The sequence below is a fragment of the Leuciscus leuciscus genome (assembly GCF_965113295.1).
Source record: "Leuciscus leuciscus genome assembly, chromosome: 2".
In the NCBI taxonomy this organism is placed as follows: Eukaryota; Metazoa; Chordata; class Actinopteri; order Cypriniformes; family Leuciscidae; genus Leuciscus; species Leuciscus leuciscus.
In genome coordinates, this window is record NC_138726.1 from 51,620,018 (window position 1) to 51,640,916 (window position 20,899).

Sequence of the window (20,899 nt, forward strand, 5' to 3'; positions counted from 1 at the left end):
TACAATTATTCCTAGGCAATAGGTTTTTCTATATATTAGAAAAAGTATATTCAATTCATATTATATCCTATGATTTATATCTGAAGAAAAAAAATATGAAGAGCTACATATATTTTATATCTGCAGAATATTATACTAATTATACTACAGTACTATACATATACATATATATATGTATATGTATATGTATATGTATATATATATATATGTATATATATATATATATATATATATATATATATATATATTATAGAAAGAAAATTAAATATAAAAAATTATATTAATTCATGTAAATAATTATTTTAAATAAAGATAATAGAAGAAAGAAATACACGAATAAAGATAAAAGGAGAAAACTATTAAAAAAATTAGGAATACATATTTATAATTAACAAAGTTGAATACTGAAAAACAGAAATCCAATAGAAATAAAAATGTATGATAGAAATATATCATATTTAGTTCATAGGCATATTAAGTATATCTGAAGAATATATATATATCTATATTATAAAGAAGGATTAAATAAAAAACAGATACTGAAATAAATATAATAAATAAATAATGAAATATACCTACACGTATAAAGATAAAGCAGAAAACTATACAAATATTTAGAACTACGAATTATATAATTATATATAACCTATAGAATAGAAAATTAAATGCACGTATGAAGATAAAAAAAAAAAATCAATATATAAATACAAAGGCCTTTCCAAATTTACACAGTTTGACAGCAGTTTGAAATTCCCCCTGATCTGTCTACGTTCCCATGACAGTGTGTTATAATAACACCCGCAGAGCGCCAACTAGCGGTGATTGTGCGTCATTGAATCTTTCGCTGAGTGAATGAACGGGCAGCTCCTCAGAGTTGGTCCGGGTTAGGTGACATTTAAGCGGAATTTAAAGAAGACATATTAGTGACCGCAGTGAATGGATGCAACTTAGGCCGATTAGCTGTTCTTTTTATATGAAGTTCAGAACAGACGTCCAGTGCCATGTGGACATATTACAGAAATGGAGTTGTCCCGAAAAGAAATAAGCAGAAATTGGTAAGACTGTAATGTATTTTCAATTCAGCATATTATATAGTGTTTAGTGTTTAAAGTGTTGTAAATGAGTAGTGCAATATTGCAAAACGGATGATTTATTTGTTTGATAGCTAAACTTTTGATTTAAAAGCATTAAAAGTGCATGATATACTTAAAATAATTAAAATAAATAAACTCTCATAATCATATAACAAGTACACTCTCATATAATAAGCATGTATTACAACTGAACAGGAAAATGAAGTTGTCAACCTTCCTCCCATTTCCAACGGGAAGTCATCAATACCGGTAAGCTTTTTCACTGGTTAATGTTTCTCCTTTTTTAATTAATCAACAAATCCCCTGCAGTCGTGACAGTTTTCTCCTTCCCCAGTGGAAGGCTTTGCATCAGCTGTAACACAATCTGTTAATTTAGGGTTGCTAATTCGGCTTCTTGTGTTACTTTGGGAAGCCAAACATTTGAGCTGTTTGTGTAGCACACTTTGTTGCTCCCTCATTTAAGATGCATGACTTGTTCAGGATCCTCACACCAAAGGCCAAACCACAGCCCGGAGACTACAGGAGCTGTTCTTCTCCCAGGATCTGAGGGATCACGGGTCCCGACACAGAACCGTCAGGAAGAAGGTGCATGTGGAATTCCAGAGAGCTACTTGAAATACATCCTATATTTGTATCGTGTACGATTTATGTGCTAATGATTCTCTTTAATATTTAATAGAAAAACAGTTTAGGCCATCAGGTTTTTCCGTTATCCAGAGTGAGTGTGGAAACAGAGCTGGAAATCACAGCACACCTTAAAGTAAGTTTGAAAAATGAATGAATGTTTCAGAAACTATACTTACCAGTTTACAAAAGTATGTTTTAAGAACATTCTGCTAACATTCCCATTAAGTTCTGAAAATTATTATTTCTGAATGTTCTCTGAACCTTCTAAACATCCAGTTTTTTAATAGTTTAAAAAAGTTTTTTTTATATATGAATGAACAGTATGGGAACGTTATTAGTAACATATAAAACATTATACAATCTAAAACATTTCAGAAAAAAGTTCCAGGAACAATATATAAATAACGATTTTATGCTAACATTTTGTGAACATAATTAAAGACTAGATCACTTTTAACGAACATTCTGTTAATGTTACTGGAAGAACGTTTATTCACAACTTTGAAAAAACCTTGCCAGCAGTGTTGGGGGTTTCAGATTACTTTTTTCAAGTAACTAGTAAAGTAACCCATTACTTTTAAATTTACAACAAAATATCTAAGTTGCTTTTTCAAATAGGTAACGCAAGTTACTTTTTCACATGTATTGACTGACAGCTCTTCGGTCCACATGTTGGGAGAAATCGTGAGTAAGTGCAGAGGCGTTGTGTGTGAACATGATGGATATTGTAGGTCCAGACTAAATGTGAACAATTTACTCATCTCACTTGCACAAAAACAGATTCAGTATTCCAAAAAATTAATAACAACATGCAAACTCACACTGTAAAAAATTTCTAACCCTCCCAAATCAAAAATTTCAAGTGACCGATAACATTTAAATTTTTCAATTGGCCCAAGTGAAATTTTCACAGATTTTCACTTGGGCCTATTGAAATTTACAGAATTTCACTTGGGCCAATTGAAAAATGTAGATGTTATCGGTCACTTGAAATTTTTGATTTGGGAGGGTTAGAAATTTTTTACAGTGTAGAATATTACACAAACCTGAAAAAATTTCAATTTCAATAATATAAATCTCATTAATCTAACCAATGTCTTCTTGACCAATGACGCTGATCCAATTCAAACATACTAATAAGGAAAAATGATTTTAGATAAACATCACATTTGTGGTTCCTTTCTTTTTCTTTTTCTGAACACACTGTGTGAAATCGCGTACTGAGTAGGCACTACATTTGAATTTGAATTTACTTTACAACTGTTGAAAAAGTACATTCTGTATAGTATGAATATGAATATGGGTAGCAAGTATGAAATCCAGACGTACTACATCCGCCATGTTGTTACTGTCACATGACCTACCAGCGTCAGTTGCGCCGCTTCACTGCCATGCATAAATCCTCTCCTGTGGCATCATGGGATAGTTAAGTGTCCATCGAATGCACACTTTAGAATCTCACCAGAAGTAGTAGGTCATCCAGGTACATTTCGCCTACTTTTTTTTCAAATACAATAATTTTGGATATTTCGCATACTGTAGCAAAGTATTTGATTTGGGATTCTTCTGCAGTCCAGAGAACGGCAGCACAGCTGAAAGGTTTGTTTGAGCAGCGCCCTCGACTGTACAGGCGTGAATTTGCATTTCTGTTTGCATTTGCACTTTTGGGTGGTAAAGGGCCTTTACATTTGCATTTGTTACAAATTGCAACGCATTACTTTTAAAAGTAGCTTTCCCCAACACTGCTTGCCAGTATGTTAGCCACAGTTCAGAGAACATTCCTTGTTAGCTGGGTAAAGCCTAATCTGGTTTCGGATAGAGAATTAATGACTATTAAAAGGCTTAGGATTTTCTTAGGACTTAAACTTTGTTTATTGCTATTTAATTTTTTTAATAACCCAAAGGACAAAAAGCTAATCAAGATTTTATTATTTTTTTTCAAAGGATCAACTGAGTTTGAAAAATTCCAAAAAAAGAAAATCTAAACAATGAAAATAATTAGTTAAATAATGATTAAGTTTTGGGTAATTTCTTTGTCCAGTACCATTTGCATCAGCGCCACTCAAAGGGAATCACTCAGGATTCATCTCTTGAGGAGAAAGGAGCTGTAGCGTTTCAGAAAACAAAAACAGTTTTGTTCAAGGTTAGTATGATGTGTTACTGTTTTTAGTATTATAAGCACATAGTTTTATGTAGGCATGATGTGGATGTGATATTATATAGACATTGGTTCATTACAGAACCAGGTTTCATCAAACAGTCATGTCCTCCTGCAGAGTCTTGTGCCTCTAGAGGAGAAAGAGAAGGAAGAAAAAGAGGATGAGGAGGAAGAAGAAAAGAAAGAGGGAGCAGTAATTGTTCAAAACGCATCTTCATGTACGGACGAGGCCCCGGATGGCCAGGGGTCGCTGTCTGAGGGACCGTTTAGAGCTGCTGATGTTCACGACAAACAAAGACTTGATGAAAGAGATCCAAAACTGCAACTCCACTCTTCTCCAAACACTTTAAACGATGACAGTATTTTATCTTTGCTTATTAAACAGAGGAGATTCATGATCTATCTGTGTGGTGGATATAAAGGTATAAAATTAATTTAGTTTTTTGAAGTCTCTTATGGTCACCAAGGCTTTCAAAAATACAGTAAAAACTGTAATATTGTGATTGTGAAATATTATTACAACTTTTTATTTTAATATATTTTCCAATTTATTCCTGTGATCAAAGCTGAATTTTCAGCATCATTACTCCAGTCTTCAGTGTCACGTGATCTTTCAGAAATCATTCTAATATGATGATTTGGTGCTTAAAAAACATTCTTATTATTATCAATGTTGAAAATTTGATGAATAGAAAGTTCAAAGGAACAGCATTTATTTGAAATAAAAATCTATATAAATTACATTATAAATGTCTTTACTGTAACTTTTGACCAATTTGATGCATTCTAGTTGAATAAATTGCAAATAAATTGAATTATAATTTAAATTATACTGCACATAAACTATGTTGTGTGTGTAGATACCGTCCCAGAGCGCAGTGCACTGATGGAGAGTGTGTATCCTCGGCTGTATCTACACTGTAAGCAGAGAGGATATGATTTCAGGATGATAGACCTGCGTGCAGGACTCGGAGATCATGTTTCGGACCATCATGATTTGGCAGAGATGCACATGGAGACACTTAGGCGTTGTCAGGAGACTGAGGGGCCAAACTTTTTTGTAAGATTAATTGCTCTTTTACGTTCCAAGAGAGTATTTGTTATCAGTATTTAAAGTCAATAATTTTAGCCCTTAAAACTCTTTATTTAAACGTTTTTTCCTTGAAAAAAAATTCTTCATGCCTTAAAATATCTTGAATATAACTCTATAACTCATTTAGTATACGCGGTTCTATGAATATGCAAATTAGCCCCGCCTCCACACTCACTCACACCAGCTCAGAGATCCACTCGTTGACGATCACACGTTGACATGATTGGTTACAAGGTAGTTTGTGATGTCAGAAACACCAGCGATTTGGAACCGCGTTTTTGGGATTGTTTTAAGGAGAAAGCACAAACACCACATAGACATATAAACAACATTAAAAGCTTGATTCTTTAAGTCTTTTCCTTGTCTTGTAGGTGTTCACTGGACAGAAGCACGAGATACGGTCTGTGCCGAATACCATTCCCCAAGCAGATTTTGAAGCGATTTTAAAACTGGTTGAGAGAAGCAAGAAGAAGTTGTCCAGGAGACAGTCAGACATGGCTGTTGACTCACAATCCAGTATTGGCACTGGTGACAGTAGGAGTTTTGTTCTTGATAAGGAACCCATTTTTTCAGAGGAAAAGGACCCTTCCCAAAGTTCTGCCGTCATGAGTGAGAACTCCATCTCCAGCTGTTCCATGTCGGATGGAGACGAGACGCAGCTGGCCAGGAGCTGGATGGACTACGACCAGGATTCGACTCTCTTGCAGACATGGTATAAGCTGGATAAAAGCACAATTCCTGCTGTGTACCGCTTGCTTCCTGTCAGGTTAGTGTGTTCTTCAGTGACGTGATCCTGCATATCACATAAAAAGTACCTTTTTTTAACTCTAACTATTGTATATTAGCCTACTTGTAAAAGTAAATGAGTGAAAACATATCTTTTCATAATTTTCAGTTTCATTTATTGAACCTAAACAGCTGAAGTCACTGAGGATTATTACTAATATCTATGAATCATAGCCTGGTTAAAACCAGACCATTCTCAGTAGTAACTGAGTTATGGTCTGGCAAAGCTTCATTAATAACTCATTTCCAAAGGGGCGTCACCAACGGACGTCGCTCAAATGCCTCTGGGCGCAATTGGATAGAACTAAAACCAATCAGAGCGATCGTCATCGTGTAAAGCCATATGCTGCGTCCCTAAGTTACACTACGCCATAAAAGTATGTACTCTTTTTGTGAAGAAAAGGTATTTACTTTTGAATGTGTAGCAAAAAAGTAGGCAAGCTATGGGACATACTACTTCGTCATCTTTATCGGACGAATCTGTCGCGTGCATCCTGTCACGTAAACTGCCCTGTCAATCATCTTGTCACAGTTAAAATCCTCTATTAAATCTAATTTCATTTCCTACCGTTTCGGAGAGAAATGTAGTAGCACGTTCATCTGCCAGTGGGTCTTTCATGGAGACTGTCCTCATGTGTTTGCAATTTGAATATAATAATGCATTTAAAAGTTGCTGCGCTTCACCAACGGACGTCGCTCAAATGCCTCTGGGATAGACCTAAAACCAATCAGAGCGATCGTCATCGTGTAAAGCCCGCCTCAACGTTTCTGATTGGTGCCGCGATTTCAACGGATTAGAAATGGGCTTGAATGAGCTCTTTGCCAGACTACTTGCAGAGCAAATCTAAATTTGCCGGAAGTTGTCTGGGTTTTCCCAGGCTATATGAATCAGGAATTACTTGCCGAACAAACTGAAAACAATGGAGTAATTGCTATTATCGTTACTGAGCTGTCGTGAGATATATACAACTCTCTTTGTTTGGTTCCCATGGCAGAGAATAGTGAAGATAATAGACACAATACAACTTGTATTGATGCAGTTGTCATGTTTAAAGAAGACATACAAAGGACATGTTTTACAAAGACTTGTTTTTGGGGTCTACTTGAATAGGTCTTCATATTTACATTTAGTCATTTAGCAGACGCTTTTGTCCAAAGTGACTTACAATTTAGGTCTAAATTAAGCGAGTCATCGTGATGAGGCAAAAACAAAGCAAGAAGTGCTCAAAATACGAAGTTCAGGCATTGTTCAGAGTAGCATAAGCCTGATAAGGGAGGATTAAAGGAAAAGGAAAGATTTTTTTTTTTTTTTAAAGATATTTAAATCCTTAAAAAGCACATTATTTTTCACATATTTGACATTGTCACAGCACTCTTCCCAGTCTGTCTGTCAGTATCGCTCTGTTTAGTTCCCGTCTCTTTGATGCCCCTCCTTCTGAATAACGCAATGTCCTCTGATTGGTTGGCTGGATCAGTGTGTTGTGATTGGTCAACCATTTCAAGTGTCACACCCCTTACCATAACTGGACTTATGAACTCCCTTTGGAGTGCTTTGTAACTTTGCAGACCTTTTTCATGCTCAAACAGCAACATTACACACTAAAGAAAGTTGAAAATGAAAAAAAGCACAATAGGTCCTCTTTAACTCCCACTCCCTCTTGCAGCAGCATCTCTTCTCTGATGATGTGTTTACTGGCGTGAGGGCGGGACAACCTGTCACTCACATGAGATCGACCAATAGCAAACCACAACCATACAATCAATTCCCAATGGTCAAAATTAAGTCCCGCCCTGTATTTTTTCTTGTTCGAGAAGCCGTTTCACTCGGATATACATCACAATAGGGAAGAAAAGTCTAACTTCCGTTTAATGCCGACTGTAACTGTGCCCACTTGGCCAGTGTTCCTCTCTGATTTCTAGGCTTTTTCCCTTTATTTTTTAATAGCACACATCACCCTGACTTCCTCAGCCGGGATGGGCATCGCAGGAAGCTGGGAAGGAAGGCATGGCGCTCTTCTTGTGTGAAACTGTGGAACGTGCTGTGGCGGTCTGGACCCGAGGCCATTGGAGAAGAAGCCGCCTGCCGTCTGCTTAGAACAGGTGTTTTGCAGTCATAATGAAGTTGCATAGAAGTTTTGAGAATTGATGTAAAGAAGCCTTATTGAAATCAAATGTTGTGTATGTTTCAGCGTTGGACTGGGAAGTGGATCAGGGTCTTGGAGGGAAACAGCCACCAGAGGAGTACAGTCACTGTTATAAGAGGATCATCACTGACCTTCTGTACAATCTGAAAAATGAATACGCATCACAGTTTATAGACCTACACAAAGGAAGACCTGAAATCAACCAAACCTTACATCAAGCTCAGCAGCGCTTTATACGCAACATCCACCTCAAGGTCTGTCTCTAATCTATCTATCACACTCACACTATTGTTCAAATGTTTGTTTTTTTTAAAAATTTATACTTTTACTTAAATTGATCAAAAGTGACAGTAAATACTACAAAAGATTTCCATTTGAAATAAATGCTGTTCTTTTCAACTTTATATTCATCAAAGGATCCTGAAAAAAAATACGAAGCAGCACAACTGTTTTCAACATTGAAAATAATAGTAAATGTTTCTTGAGCATCAAATCAGCATATTAGAATGATTTCTGAAGGATCATGTGACTGCAATTTATAATTATAACTATATTTCACAATATTACTGTTTTAACTGTATTTTTGATCAAATAAATGCAGCCTTGATGAGTATAAGAGACTTATTTTAAAAACATTATCTATCTATCTATCTATCTATCTATCTATCTATCTATCTATCTATCTATCTATCTATCTATCTATCTATCTATCTATCTATCTATCTATCTATCTATCTATCTATCTATCTATCTGTCTGTCTGTCTCTCTATCTATCTATCTATCTATCTGTCTGTCTGTCTATCTATCTATCTATCTGTCTGTCTATCTGTCTGTCTGTCTCTCTCTCTATCTATCTATCTATCTATCTGTCTGTCTATCTATCTATCTGTCTGTCTGTCTGTCTGTCTGTCTGTCTATCTATCTATCTATCTATCTATCTATCTGTCTGTCTGTCTCTCTATCTATCTATCTATCTATCTATCTATCTATCTATCTATCTATCTGTCTGTCTATCTATCTATCTATCTATCTATCTATCTGTCTGTCTGTCTATCTATCTATCTATCTATCTATCTGTCTGTCTGTCTGTCTATCTATCTATCTATCTGTCTGTCTGTCTGTCTGTCTGTCTGTCTCTATCTATCTATCTATCTATCTATCTATCTATCTATCTATCTATCTATCTATCTGTCTGTATGTCTGTCTGTCTGTCTATACATGAATAGATAAATCTATATGTAAATCTTAATGTATAAAACATTGTTGTACAAATGTAAGCATCTTGTATTTGTATTATTTTCAAGCTGCGACACACTAATATCCACGAGACAAACGTCAGCTGGGGAAGGAAAGGTCTGAGCGCCAAACACAACAGATCTCATCAGTTCTATGTGGAACGGCTCTGCTCACACTTCCAGCGCACGGTCACTGCATCCCTCAACAGGCAAGACGTCCCTCTGTTCCTGTCATCTCACTTTACTTTATCACTGTCTGTAAAGTTGTTCTCAAAGTGTTGCTTCAGACTTATGCAGGTCCGTGAGGCTAAAGGCTCCTTCGACATGCAGAGGAAAGATGTTTCCAGACTCAGAGTTGAAGAAGAGATTCGGCGTCATGTCAGATTTGGGAAAACACTGTAAGCCACAGATTCTAACAAGATTCAATTTAGTTTGAATTCCAACATGAATATTCTTTATTTCTCCTTGTTAGAGCACAGGGCTATGTGTTCAGGCAGGACTTTCTGATGGAAGTGAAGCATGTGCTTCAAGAATCATCGTCCTCCCATAATGCTGTGCTGTTACTGGGGGAACTGGGGTCTGGAAAGAGCACGACACTCGCCAAACTGGCACAGCTCATACCCACTTGGATACCTGGGTAGGCAAACAAAGGGACTCTGATTTTAAACTGTGTTTGAAAAAAGTATCTTATGATCACCATGGCTGCATTTATTTAATCAAAAATACAGTAAAGATTAATATTTTGAAATATTATTACAATTCAAAATAACTGTTTTCTATTCTTCAAAACACACATGAAGATATTTTAATAAAATCGAAGAGATTTCTGTCCCTCCATTGACAGCTACGCAACTACCACTTTGACGCTTCAAAAAGTTCATAAAGAGATCGTAAAACTAATCCTTATGAGTTGAGTGGTTTAGTCCAAAATTCTGAAGAGACTCGATCGCTTTATATGATGAACAGATTCAATTTAGGCTTTTATTCACATATAAACATTGATCAACGAACATAAAAAGAAGCTCAACCGAACCTGCTTGATGTGCATGAACAAACCTCATTGCTGAAGCTCAAATGTGATGCGTAACACAAGAACGAACCTTATTGGTTCTCGCACGTCAAGCGAACATGTTTGAGCTTCTGATTACTTACGTTTTTAGTTGATGAATGTTTAAATGTGATATGGATTAGTTTTACGATCTCTTTATGAACCTTTTGAAGCGTCAAAGTGGTAGTTGTGAAGCTGTCAATGGAGGGACAGAAAGCTCTCAGATTTCATCAAAAATATCCTCATTTGCGTTTTGAAGATGAACAATAGTCTTATTGGTTTGGAATGACATGAGGGTGAGTAATTAATGACAGAATTTTAATTCCCTTGTGAAAGTGAATTAACCCTTTAAAGGACAAAACTGCTTGATCTGGATTATTGTGTTAACTCTTAGGGATGCCACAGTGCTGATCTGCTTTGTGGGTCTGACATCTGAGAGCAGAAACGTGCGTCTGCTCCTCCAGACCCTGTGTCTGCAGTTAGCCAACATCTATAGCCTCAAAACAGAGATATCTGAGGTACAGAAAAACTTCAAAGATAAATCAAATATTCATAAGGTCTTTTACACCGTAATGGATACATGATATTATGAGATTGCTTATCTACCTCACAGATAGTGTTGCACTATGAAACACAGTCTACGTTTTTTCCTGCCAGTCACTGTCAGAGTTGTCCAGTCAGCTGTGCTCATTGTTGGGCCTGGTGACAGAAGATCGGCCCTTGACCCTGGTGCTGGATGGTCTGGATAATCTGAGTGAGGAACATGAGACTGACCTTTCCTGGCTTAGTAATATTCTACTGCCAAACGTCTTCACTGTCCTGTCTGCCGGCACACAGTCTAAATGTGCTCAGATTCTACAGGTGAGCACATGGGTCATAGAGGACTTGCACTACCATTCAAAAATTTGGGGTCGGTTTGATGTTTTAATTACACGGCTCTGTGGAATACTTGATTCTGATTGGTCAATCGCGCCATCCAGTGGTATGTTATTCCCAGATAACAACCGCTGAAAACAGATAACATTCAGGTTACTGAAGTCAGCAGCGCTACACGCTTGCTAGGAACGTTTTTTCTTCGTGGAAGTTTTGCATTTGGTGAGCTATATAATCAATATTTTGTGTACAGTTATTTAAAGGGTAACTAAACCCTAAACCAACTTTTTTTAGTTAATGATCTGTAAGAATGGGGCTTTATTAGTGCTGTTCATTGATTCAAGTCGTTTTTTTGACATTTGTTTTTAAAGTGTTTTAATTTTACAAAATATGGTGTAAAAACGTCTGAGTGCTGCCCTCTTCAGGTTGAACAGTGGCTACTGCAGTTGAATTTTCCTATTGGAAGTTGTGGTACCCTCTGACGTCAGAGGGTACCAGCTAACCACGCCCTTGCCTGCAGAGCGATAAGTCACAGATGCACGCCCCCTCTCCACTGGGCTCTGCCTACTTTTCCAGCATTTTTCAAATATTGCCAGTGGGTGGAGTCAGGCTCTGACCAGGGGTTTAGTTACCCTTTAATTATGCCATCCAGTACTGTGGACTAAACACAGCTGCTGCCATTTTGTGACTATTGTTTTGTACACTGTTGGATTATAAGATACAAACAGGTACAATTTTAAAACAGTTTAATCTGAAATCAATATCTCTTATCTCCATAATTATTTATGTGGCGAAATGCTCTGTAATAAGTGGTATGACTGTACCTCATCCCTTAAATGTCCGTCTAGTTTGAACTTGCCGCTTGCTAGCAAAAGCTCTCTCCGCGGAAGCTTTGCGTTTAAAGACCTAATAAAATATTTCAACTTAGATCAATCTTTTGTGTCTAATTATTTACTTATGTGGCAAGTAGCCGTGTAATAAGTGGGATAATGCACATCCAGCCGGTTGTTATATCAGAATAAACCCCTTCAGGCTGATGCAAGACCCCTCCACTTCGCGTCGGGGTCCTCATCACCCTGTCAGGGGTTTATTCTGAGATAAAATACAGCTGGATGTACATTATCCCTTACTTAAAGACCTCCAGTGGTGAAAATCAAGTTTTAATGTTGTTTAAATGTCTATAATAATATAAAAATAAATATTTTGATTTTATTCAGACAGGTCATTAAAGCAAGGGGAATATCTACTCTAGACATTCACAGATCCTTAGTGAATATGATAATCAAAGCAATGATTGTTTTTTGAGGGTGTTCAGTTTGAATTTCTTTTCTCTTTGTCTTTTTCAGTCCCAGGTTAGGGTCGCTGTCCTGTCCCTTCCTGCTCTTCACCGTGATGAGATCGCATCAGGACTGGCTTCTAGACTAGCTTCAGATTTTCGCCAACTAACTGAAAGCCAGTGGAGACTTTTATTCCAGTCCTGTCTATCCTGTCCATCCCCACTCTACCTCAATTTAGCCTATGTTGAGACCAGGCAATGGAGTTCATTCACACCAAAAGAGAGTCTCAATATCCCTACGGATCCAAATCAACTTTTCGTCAGCATCCTTGTTAGTTTGGAGCGAGAGCATGGGCCGTGTTTGGTGCGACGTATGGTTTTGCTCGTATCACTGTCCCGTTCTGGCGTGACCGAAGAGGAACTTTTAGTGCTTTTGGGACGCGATGGTAATGTCACACATGAGATGACTGTTTTGCATCATCAGACACTTCCCGTTTCCGAATACTCCCCAGTGCCTTATGCGTTTGTGGCACGACTGCTGCACAGTCTGAAGGATTACATCAGCGAAGTGGAAAGTGACGGCACATGGGTGTTGCGCTGGACTCATGCAGAGTTCAGCTACGTCGTCTTGCAGAGATACGCACCAACAGAAGACTCAATCAAAGCTGTCCATGCAGACTTTGCAGATTACTTTAATGGAAACGTCCCAAATAGCCAAGTTTTTCAGCCGCTGGCTTGGATCAGGAAGGAGAAGGGAAGGAGGTGCTATGAATTTAATTTGCGCAAACTCCACTGTTTGCCGTATCATTACATCCACTCGGGGCAAATAATTCCCTTACTCACACAATGTCTGTTTAACTACGAGTTCCTGATGCATAAACTGTGGGGTCTGTCCGTCTGTCATGTCGAGGAGGACCTTAAAGCTGCCGTCATACCGGATAAGTACGACGATATGATCACCAAACAAGTGTGTTTTGCAGGAATAGCTGTTTGATATTATTGGGATAGAACAGTCAATTGGTGCGTTCAAGTCATGTTGGAAAGATCATGTTTGAACGCACATGAAAGGCACCACAAAGTGGTAAATACCAGTAGAAAGCTGGGGATTTTGAGCCCATTTTGGGGGCGTGTCAGTGAGAAACATTTCAGAATAGCACAATACTTAAAGGTATTTAGCAATCAAATGGTCAGGCTTTTTTATTAACAACACAATAAGCTAATGGTATGTACAAAATATGATAGCGTTGTAATATAACAATATAATATGTAATGATAAAGTTTACAGTGGCTTCGTAAATGAATTAATAACATAAAAAAGCAAAACACGCCTGATGCACATTTTTTGTTCTTCATTTTCTAGAAGAAGAGTTAAAAACCTTGCTGTATTTTTTTGCGGTACACCTCCATCTTACTCCGACGAAAATGTCTTGAACGCACCTCACGTTGAAAACATTACTTCCCAACTTAAACGCACCATAAAACCTTGACATAAAGTGCAACTTACTATATTGGATATTGAAATCTTTTGCTCAGAAGTCTTCAAAATAAATAAATATTTTTAAATAATTAAATACATTTTAAAAATAGTTTTCGGATATTATGGGGATTAACAAGTGTCTAATTGTATATTTTGAGGTTTTAAAAAAAAAAGTGTCTGTGTGTTACAGAGAGCTTCTGGACGTGAAGTTGTTGGAGCAGGTTTTGTGTCTTTCTCATTCTGTGCTCTTGAATGATCCTTGCCAGCTGGCATCTCAACTCTTGGGCCGTTTGGAGCGGATCATTTCCCAAGATAAACCTGTTACTTCAGGTACACACACAAACATAGATCTTATATATATATATATATATATATATATACACTCACCTAAAGGATTATTAGGAACACCTGTTCAATTTCTCATTAATGCAATTATCTAATCAACCAATCACATGGCAGTTGCTTCAATGAATTTAGGGGTGTGGTCCTGGTCAAGACAATCTCCTGAACTCCAAACTGAATGTCAGAATGGGAAAGAAAGGTGATTTAAGCAATTTTGAGCGTGGCATGGTTGTTGGTGCCAGACGGGCCGGTCTGAGTATTTCACAATCTGCTCAGTTACTGGGATTTTCACACACAACCATTTCTAGGGTTTACAAAGAATGGTGTGAAAAGAGAAAAACATCCAGTATGCGGCAGTCCTGTGGGCGAAAATGCCTTGTTGATGCTAGAGGTCAGAGGAGAATGGGCCGACTGATTCAAGCTGATAGAAGAGCAACTTTGACTGAAATAACCACTCGTTACAACCGAGGTATGCAGCAAAGCATTTGTGAAGCCACAACACGCACAACCTTGAGGCGGATGGGCTACAACAGCAGAAGACCCCACCGGGTACCACTCATCTCCACTACAAATAGGAAAAAGAGGCTACAGTTTGCACGAGCTCACCAAAATTGGACAGTTGAAGACTGGAAAAATGTTGCCTGGTCTGATGAGTCTCGATTTCTGTTGAGACATTCAGATGGTAGAGTCAGAATTTGGTGTAAACAGAATAGCCGCGTTTCCACTGTCGGGCCAGGGCCGGGCCAGGGCCGGGCCAGGGCCGGGCCAGGGCTTTAAACGGGCCGTGCCGGGCTAATAGCACCGGGCCTGCGTTTCCACTGTCGGGCCAGAAGCTCCACAGCGCTTCACTAAAACACGCCCGTAACACGCCTCTCTGGAACAACGTCACACTAACCCATTCACCAACAAATGGAAGTTTTATCAGAAAACTAATCAGAAATCACTGGAAACAGCGTTGAAAACAAACATGATAAAAGCGGCCGTTTGCTGGCATTTTTGTTGTTTACTTGAATATTTAAAACCCAAGCATCAATGTTTTACCACAGGTTTACAATAAAAAGTGATACATTGATCATAATGAATTAATTTATGTCAAAATTGCACATTAGTCACTCAGAAATAAATGACCGTTAGGTCTATTTCACAAAAGAAAGAGGACACACTTACTTCTTCAGTCGCGTCTGTTACTGTTTATCTGGTAGTTACAGGACATATTTACATCACATTTAGAAAGAATGATAATTTCTACAAATATATGCCACCAAAAATACGACCTGAGGAGCTTTAGCACTCTCTCGACTCCCATACAGATATTTTCAGTCAGAGAAACAGAGGAAGCTCCCGAAAAAAAAGTTGCTTTATTTTATGATAGTCCGGTATAAAGAGACGAGACGTAGGCTACTGACAGATAAAATAAAAACATGACTGTGATAGCCTTTATGATTGGTCTGATTTCTTCAAGCGTATGTTTTTTTTACTATGCGTATCTTCAAGCGTTTACTATGTTTACTATGGTAATGGTTAGCGCGCATAGTCTTTTGCATCACAAACACAAGGCATTCAAACATGAACGCGAGTTAAATTATTTTAAAAGTCTTTAATGCTGACAGAATCATCCGACGCTGCCGTCTCCCGACTCAGGTGAACTCCGCCTCTGTTCGTAACCACTCCTCTAGCCCGAGCTGGCCCGCTCTGGCCCAAGGTATTCGACGGGCCAGAAATCCTGGCCGTTGGCCCCGAGTAAGCCCCGATCAAGCCCTGGAAGTGACAGTGGAAGCGCGACTGGCCCTGGCACGCACTAGCACGGCCCGGCCCTGGCCCGACAGTGGAAACGCGGCTAATGAGAACATGGATCCATCATGCCTTGTTACCACTGTGCAGGCTGGTGGTGGTGGTGTAATGGTGTGGGGGATGTTTTCTTGGCACACTTTAGGCCCCTTAGTGCCAATTGGGCATCGTTTAAATGCCACGGCCTACCTGAGCATTGTTTCTGACCATGTCCATCCCTTTATGACCACCATGTACCCATCCTCTGATGGCTACTTCCAGCAGGATAATGCACCATGTCACAAAGCTCGAATCATTTCAAATTGGTTTCTTGAACATGACAATGAGTTCACTGTACTAAAATGGCCCCCACAGTCACCAGATCTCAACTCAATAGAGCATCTTTGGGATGTGGTGGAACGGGAGCTTCGTGCCCTGGATGTGCATCCCACAAATCTCCATCAACTGCAAGATGCTATCCTATCAATATGGGCCAACATTTCTAAAGAATGCTTTCAGCACCTTGTTGAATCAATGCCACGTAGAATTAAGGCAGTTCTGAAGGCGAAAGGGGGTCAAACACAGTATTAGTATGGTGTTCCTAATAATCCTTTAGGTGAGTGTATATGAAGAGTTCAGATGCAAAAGCCTGTAAGTGCCATCTGAAATTTTCTTCTAGAATGATCATTTTTATCAAGCTCGTATATTTAAGTTCAGTAATTTCACTTAAATGACAATTAATAGGTAATTTTCATTGCCATTTAAGTGAAATTACTGAATTTAAATATACAAGCTTGATAAAAATGATCATTCTAGAAGAAATTTTCAGATGGCACTTAAAGGCTTTTGCATCTGAACTCTTCATATATATATATATACTTTACACTATACACAAGAAAACCTAAAACACCTGTATGTTTTAATGTCAAGGCAAAACTCATATCTCAGTGTATGTTGTTCCAGGTGACCCAAGACGATACTCTTTTCTGCATGATCTGTTAGCACAGTGCAAGAGCTCTTCTCTGCCTGTTCTTGTGCCCTCGTACACCTGCCTGCTTCCTCCAGGGGGACTCGTACACACACTCCTTTCAGGTACCCATATTCAATTTCTTCACAACTTCTGAAGGGCTCAGTTTCCCAACATCACCATTCAGGCAGTGATTTTGGTTTAATCTATGTCCTGGCGTAGGTTTCCTTGGGTATTTCCTAGGGGGTTTTGGAATGGTGTTTTTTTTATTTTATTTCTTTTTTTTTAAGGTCTGTGGTTAACAATACTTGTAGAGACATAAATTACACACAGTTATTCCAACTCTGTGAATTTGTAGTTCACTGTATGCTTTTAAAATGCAAGTTTATAAGTTGCCATATACAGACTACAGTAGTTGTCCAATGAATTACAGGTCAGTTGACAAGCACACACACATTCTGGTACGGTACACGAAAATTGGCATAGAATAAACTAGCATAGCTAATAAAACTAATAAAAATCGTTTTCAATTACTGAAATAAAGTAACATAAATATTAGATAAAACAATAGGTTTCCTTCCCAACTTACTGACACAAGTTGAAGTACTGATACTAAAACTGAAATAAAAAGAAATTAAGCTAAATAGAAATATAAAAAATAACAAAATGACTAAACCTTAAAATAATTCAAATGAAAAATAAAAAATAAAAGCTAATTCAAAATATGAATAAATACTATAATAGTATACACATAATAAAATAGCACTGCTCTACACATGGCATCATCTTTTAATAACAACAAAAAGAGTGTTATGAGGGGTGAAACCCTCTACAAATCTCATCTCAGATGACTCCAGAGATATACTTTTGTATGATGAGCTAGAATAATTTTTATTTTCCTTAATTTTACTTGCAGTTCTTAAATACATTGATTGCTAATATGGATTTTATTCACTACTGCCCTCTTTCTGCATGCAGAAGAAGGAAGTGAGTTTATGCGGTCTGACAAATGAATGATGTGTCAAGTGGAATCAAGCACACAGCTGTTGTAGTTCTTGTGTAGCAAGTTCAATCAAGTTTGAGGTTTGACTGTGTGGAAAATAACTGTTGCAGAATGTGTTAGCCACACCTTGGTAGATCATGTTTATAAGCGAGTACAAACCCAGAAGCTACAGTTGCTTTGCAAGCCAACTAGGCTTTATATCTCTAATAATAAAGTCTATCTTCTGGCATCAAAACCCTTAGGATTTTGAGAGTGATTTTTCACAGAGGCGACAAGAAGCCACGATGTCACGACCACAGATGTCATTTTTAATTCAAAAACCTACAGCTGTCACTCTGAAAACCCATTGGAAACTCCAGAGGGGAACCAAACCCATGGCGAATTAGTCGGCCTACTGGTTTGGCCTACAAATTAAAGGGATACTCCACTTTAAAATGAAAAATCTGTCATCATATACTCACCCTCATGTTGTTTCAAACCTGTGTGAATTTCTTTCTTCTGCTGAACAGAAAGGAAGATATTTAGAAGAATGTCAGTAACCAGACAGTTTCTGGTCTCATTGACTTCCATAGTAGGAAAAAAATATACTATGGAAGTCAATGAGACCAGAAACTGTCTGGTTACTGACATTCTTCTAAATATCTTCCTTTCTGTTCAGCATAAGAAAGAAATTCATAAAGGATTGAAACAACATGAGGGTGAGTATATGATGACAGAATTTTCATTTTAAAGTGGAGTATCCCTTTAAGTGAACAGCTCTATAACCTGCAGTTGTTTATGACTAAAACATAAAATCTAAAATAAGATTTTTTTATCACATAATGACTGAATGAACTGTCCTTAACACCCTGACCCATATTGAACTAGGTCACATGAGTGTTGTGACAGCCCTGGCTCATGGTCGGCATCACATGGTTTCCTGCTCCTCTGATGGACTGCTGAATCTGTGGCGTCTAGATGAGCAAACGAGGCCCGTTCGGTCCCTACCGAGGGCTCATGGACCTGCAGTCGACTGGGCTGCCGACTCGCTCACCCTCTGTCTAGACGACAGTGTGCTTGTGCTACAGATGGGCCACTGCCTGCAGGTGAGAGAGGTGGATTCTGGGAAGGTGCTGTACATGGAGAAGGAGTCTTTGGATGTTCCTGTGGTCACATCTGCCTGTGATGGGCGGTTGCTGGTGGTTTTTTATGATGGAAGTCAAATGGTTAAGGTGAGACTTCGGACAGGCCGTTCTTTCTACATGCTGTGGAAAAATAACCTGTTAAATTTACGGTAAAAAAAACATTCATTCACAGAAATTCATTCACAAATTTTTTACATTTAATAATTCGTTACATTTATATAGCGCTTTTCTAGGTAGCGCTTTACATATGGAAGGGGGAATCTCCTCAAACACCACAGTGTTTCAGATATAACAGAATGGCATATTTGTGTCTGTATATTTACCAATATATAGCTGTATATTTTATTAAGACATATAATGTTATAATTCCAATCTTCTTAATATACCAATATCAGCTTTTAAGGCAAAAACTAGACTTTCTTTAAATCTCCCTCTTGCTCTCTCTCTCTCCTCCCCCATCATGAGTGGACACGCCCCCTACTGCTGATTGGTCCGATCCACGTTCAACAGCGTGTCTCTGAAATAGCTTACTGCACCTTTAAAATGTACTGATAACAGCATGAAGAATAACATAATTAATCAAATTTCATTGTAAAGTGACCTGTACATAAAACATAGCCAATACTCATACATAGACGGTGCACAGGTTCATACACACAAAGACGAAACACCTTCAGTGTAACACACGACACTAACATGATGCAATAAACATTAAAAAGCAGAAAATCAAACAAATTATGTGAAGAAGCAAAATGGTTTATATAAAATATAAAAGTGATGTCACGCAGGGACGTCTGGAAATGTCCTACTATTTTTCACTGTAAATCATAGTTATTCATAGATAAAAAAAACTAAAAAAAAACTATTTTAACCGTATTTTACATATGTTGAACCATTTACAGTTTTTTACCGTATACAGTATATCAAGTCAGCTTTATAGCGTTTTATACAATACCAGGGATTATAGGGATAAAAAAAAAAAAAAGTTATCAATCATGCAAACAGATTTCGATTCAGCTGTAAAGCAGCTCTAAAAAGACGATAGTGTCATTTTTCAGCTGAAGTCAGTTCGGTGTTGATTCAGTTCAGATCAATAACTGTGTAAAGTTCATCAATAATGAAATGTGTACAATTATGATATAAGCAGCTCTACAGAAGACAATAGTGTCGATTCGATTCGGTTCAAAAACAGTGTCAATGTTGCAAAAAATGTTGATTATGTAACAAAGTTGAATCAGCTATAAAGTATTTAGCAAGGTAACATTTAACAATAATTGATATTAAGAAAGCAAATGACCAGTTATTGTTTCGGATCTAACTTCCTCTCATTCTCTCTCTTTTACATAGGTGTTTGATCTTGTGGCATCCTGTTCGCTGCTGTGTTGTGTGAACCTCGCCCTTGAGTTTGAGCCCATCCACAAAGACCAGTCCATCTTAGTCTCTCGTCACTCTGTTAAAGACTTTGTTCTCTTCGCCTACAGGTTATTAGTATATTACTGCACACATAAAGGCATGTTCTTAAATAACAAAATGTGCTCTATACATAATAACACACTACATATCCAATTTCCAGCCATGTGTGAAAACAATGCGGCTGTTCCAGGACTGATTTATATTGTCTGATCACACAATGTATTATTTAAGAGTCTGCTCGAGTGTATGTGTGGTTGCGTTACTGGTCAATGGTTTCATGTAACTAGCTATAAAAAAAAAAATGTGTTAAGGCTTTCCCAGAAGCTGTTTATCTTTCTTGTATTTCATTACACGATTAAGAAGCATGGATTATCCAGGAGAGATGATTGAAATGAGTAATGAACCTTTGCTTTTAATGTTATTAAGCTGGGAGCAACGCTGTTGTACACGCACGCAACTGCATTGACTAGT

At 37.8% G+C, this 20,899-nt stretch overlaps 1 protein-coding gene across 3 annotated transcripts in view; it reads left to right on the plus strand.

Moving 5' to 3' along the window:
- Positions 1–573: 573 nt before the first annotated feature.
- The window catches only part of LOC309487713 (uncharacterized protein), a 31,894-nt gene continuing 11,568 nt past the window's right edge, over positions 574–20,899 (plus strand). The window contains exons 1-20 of one of the 3 annotated variants that reach the window (XM_082155510.1): positions 575–1,055; positions 1,290–1,343; positions 1,575–1,679; positions 1,774–1,854; positions 3,763–3,864; positions 3,962–4,301; positions 4,740–4,939; positions 5,344–5,738; positions 7,704–7,858; positions 7,948–8,156; positions 9,208–9,347; positions 9,426–9,536; positions 9,611–9,775; positions 10,581–10,704; positions 10,844–11,047; positions 12,406–13,277; positions 14,003–14,142; positions 16,885–17,013; positions 18,759–19,102; positions 20,363–20,496. In XM_082155510.1, the coding sequence (XP_082011636.1) occupies positions 1,002–1,055; positions 1,290–1,343; positions 1,575–1,679; positions 1,774–1,854; positions 3,763–3,864; positions 3,962–4,301; positions 4,740–4,939; positions 5,344–5,738; positions 7,704–7,858; positions 7,948–8,156; positions 9,208–9,347; positions 9,426–9,536; positions 9,611–9,775; positions 10,581–10,704; positions 10,844–11,047; positions 12,406–13,277; positions 14,003–14,142; positions 16,885–17,013; positions 18,759–19,102; positions 20,363–20,496 (4,058 nt within the window). In that variant the 5' untranslated portion in view covers positions 575–1,001. Of the gene's footprint in view, positions 1,056–1,289; positions 1,344–1,574; positions 1,680–1,773; positions 1,855–3,762; positions 3,865–3,961; positions 4,302–4,739; positions 4,940–5,343; positions 5,739–7,703; positions 7,859–7,947; positions 8,157–9,207; positions 9,537–9,610; positions 9,776–10,580; positions 10,705–10,843; positions 11,048–12,405; positions 13,278–14,002; positions 14,143–16,884; positions 17,014–18,758; positions 19,103–20,362; positions 20,497–20,899 lie in introns of all 3 variants that reach the window. The other 2 variants (XM_082155508.1, XM_082155509.1) reach the window with 2 other exon arrangements.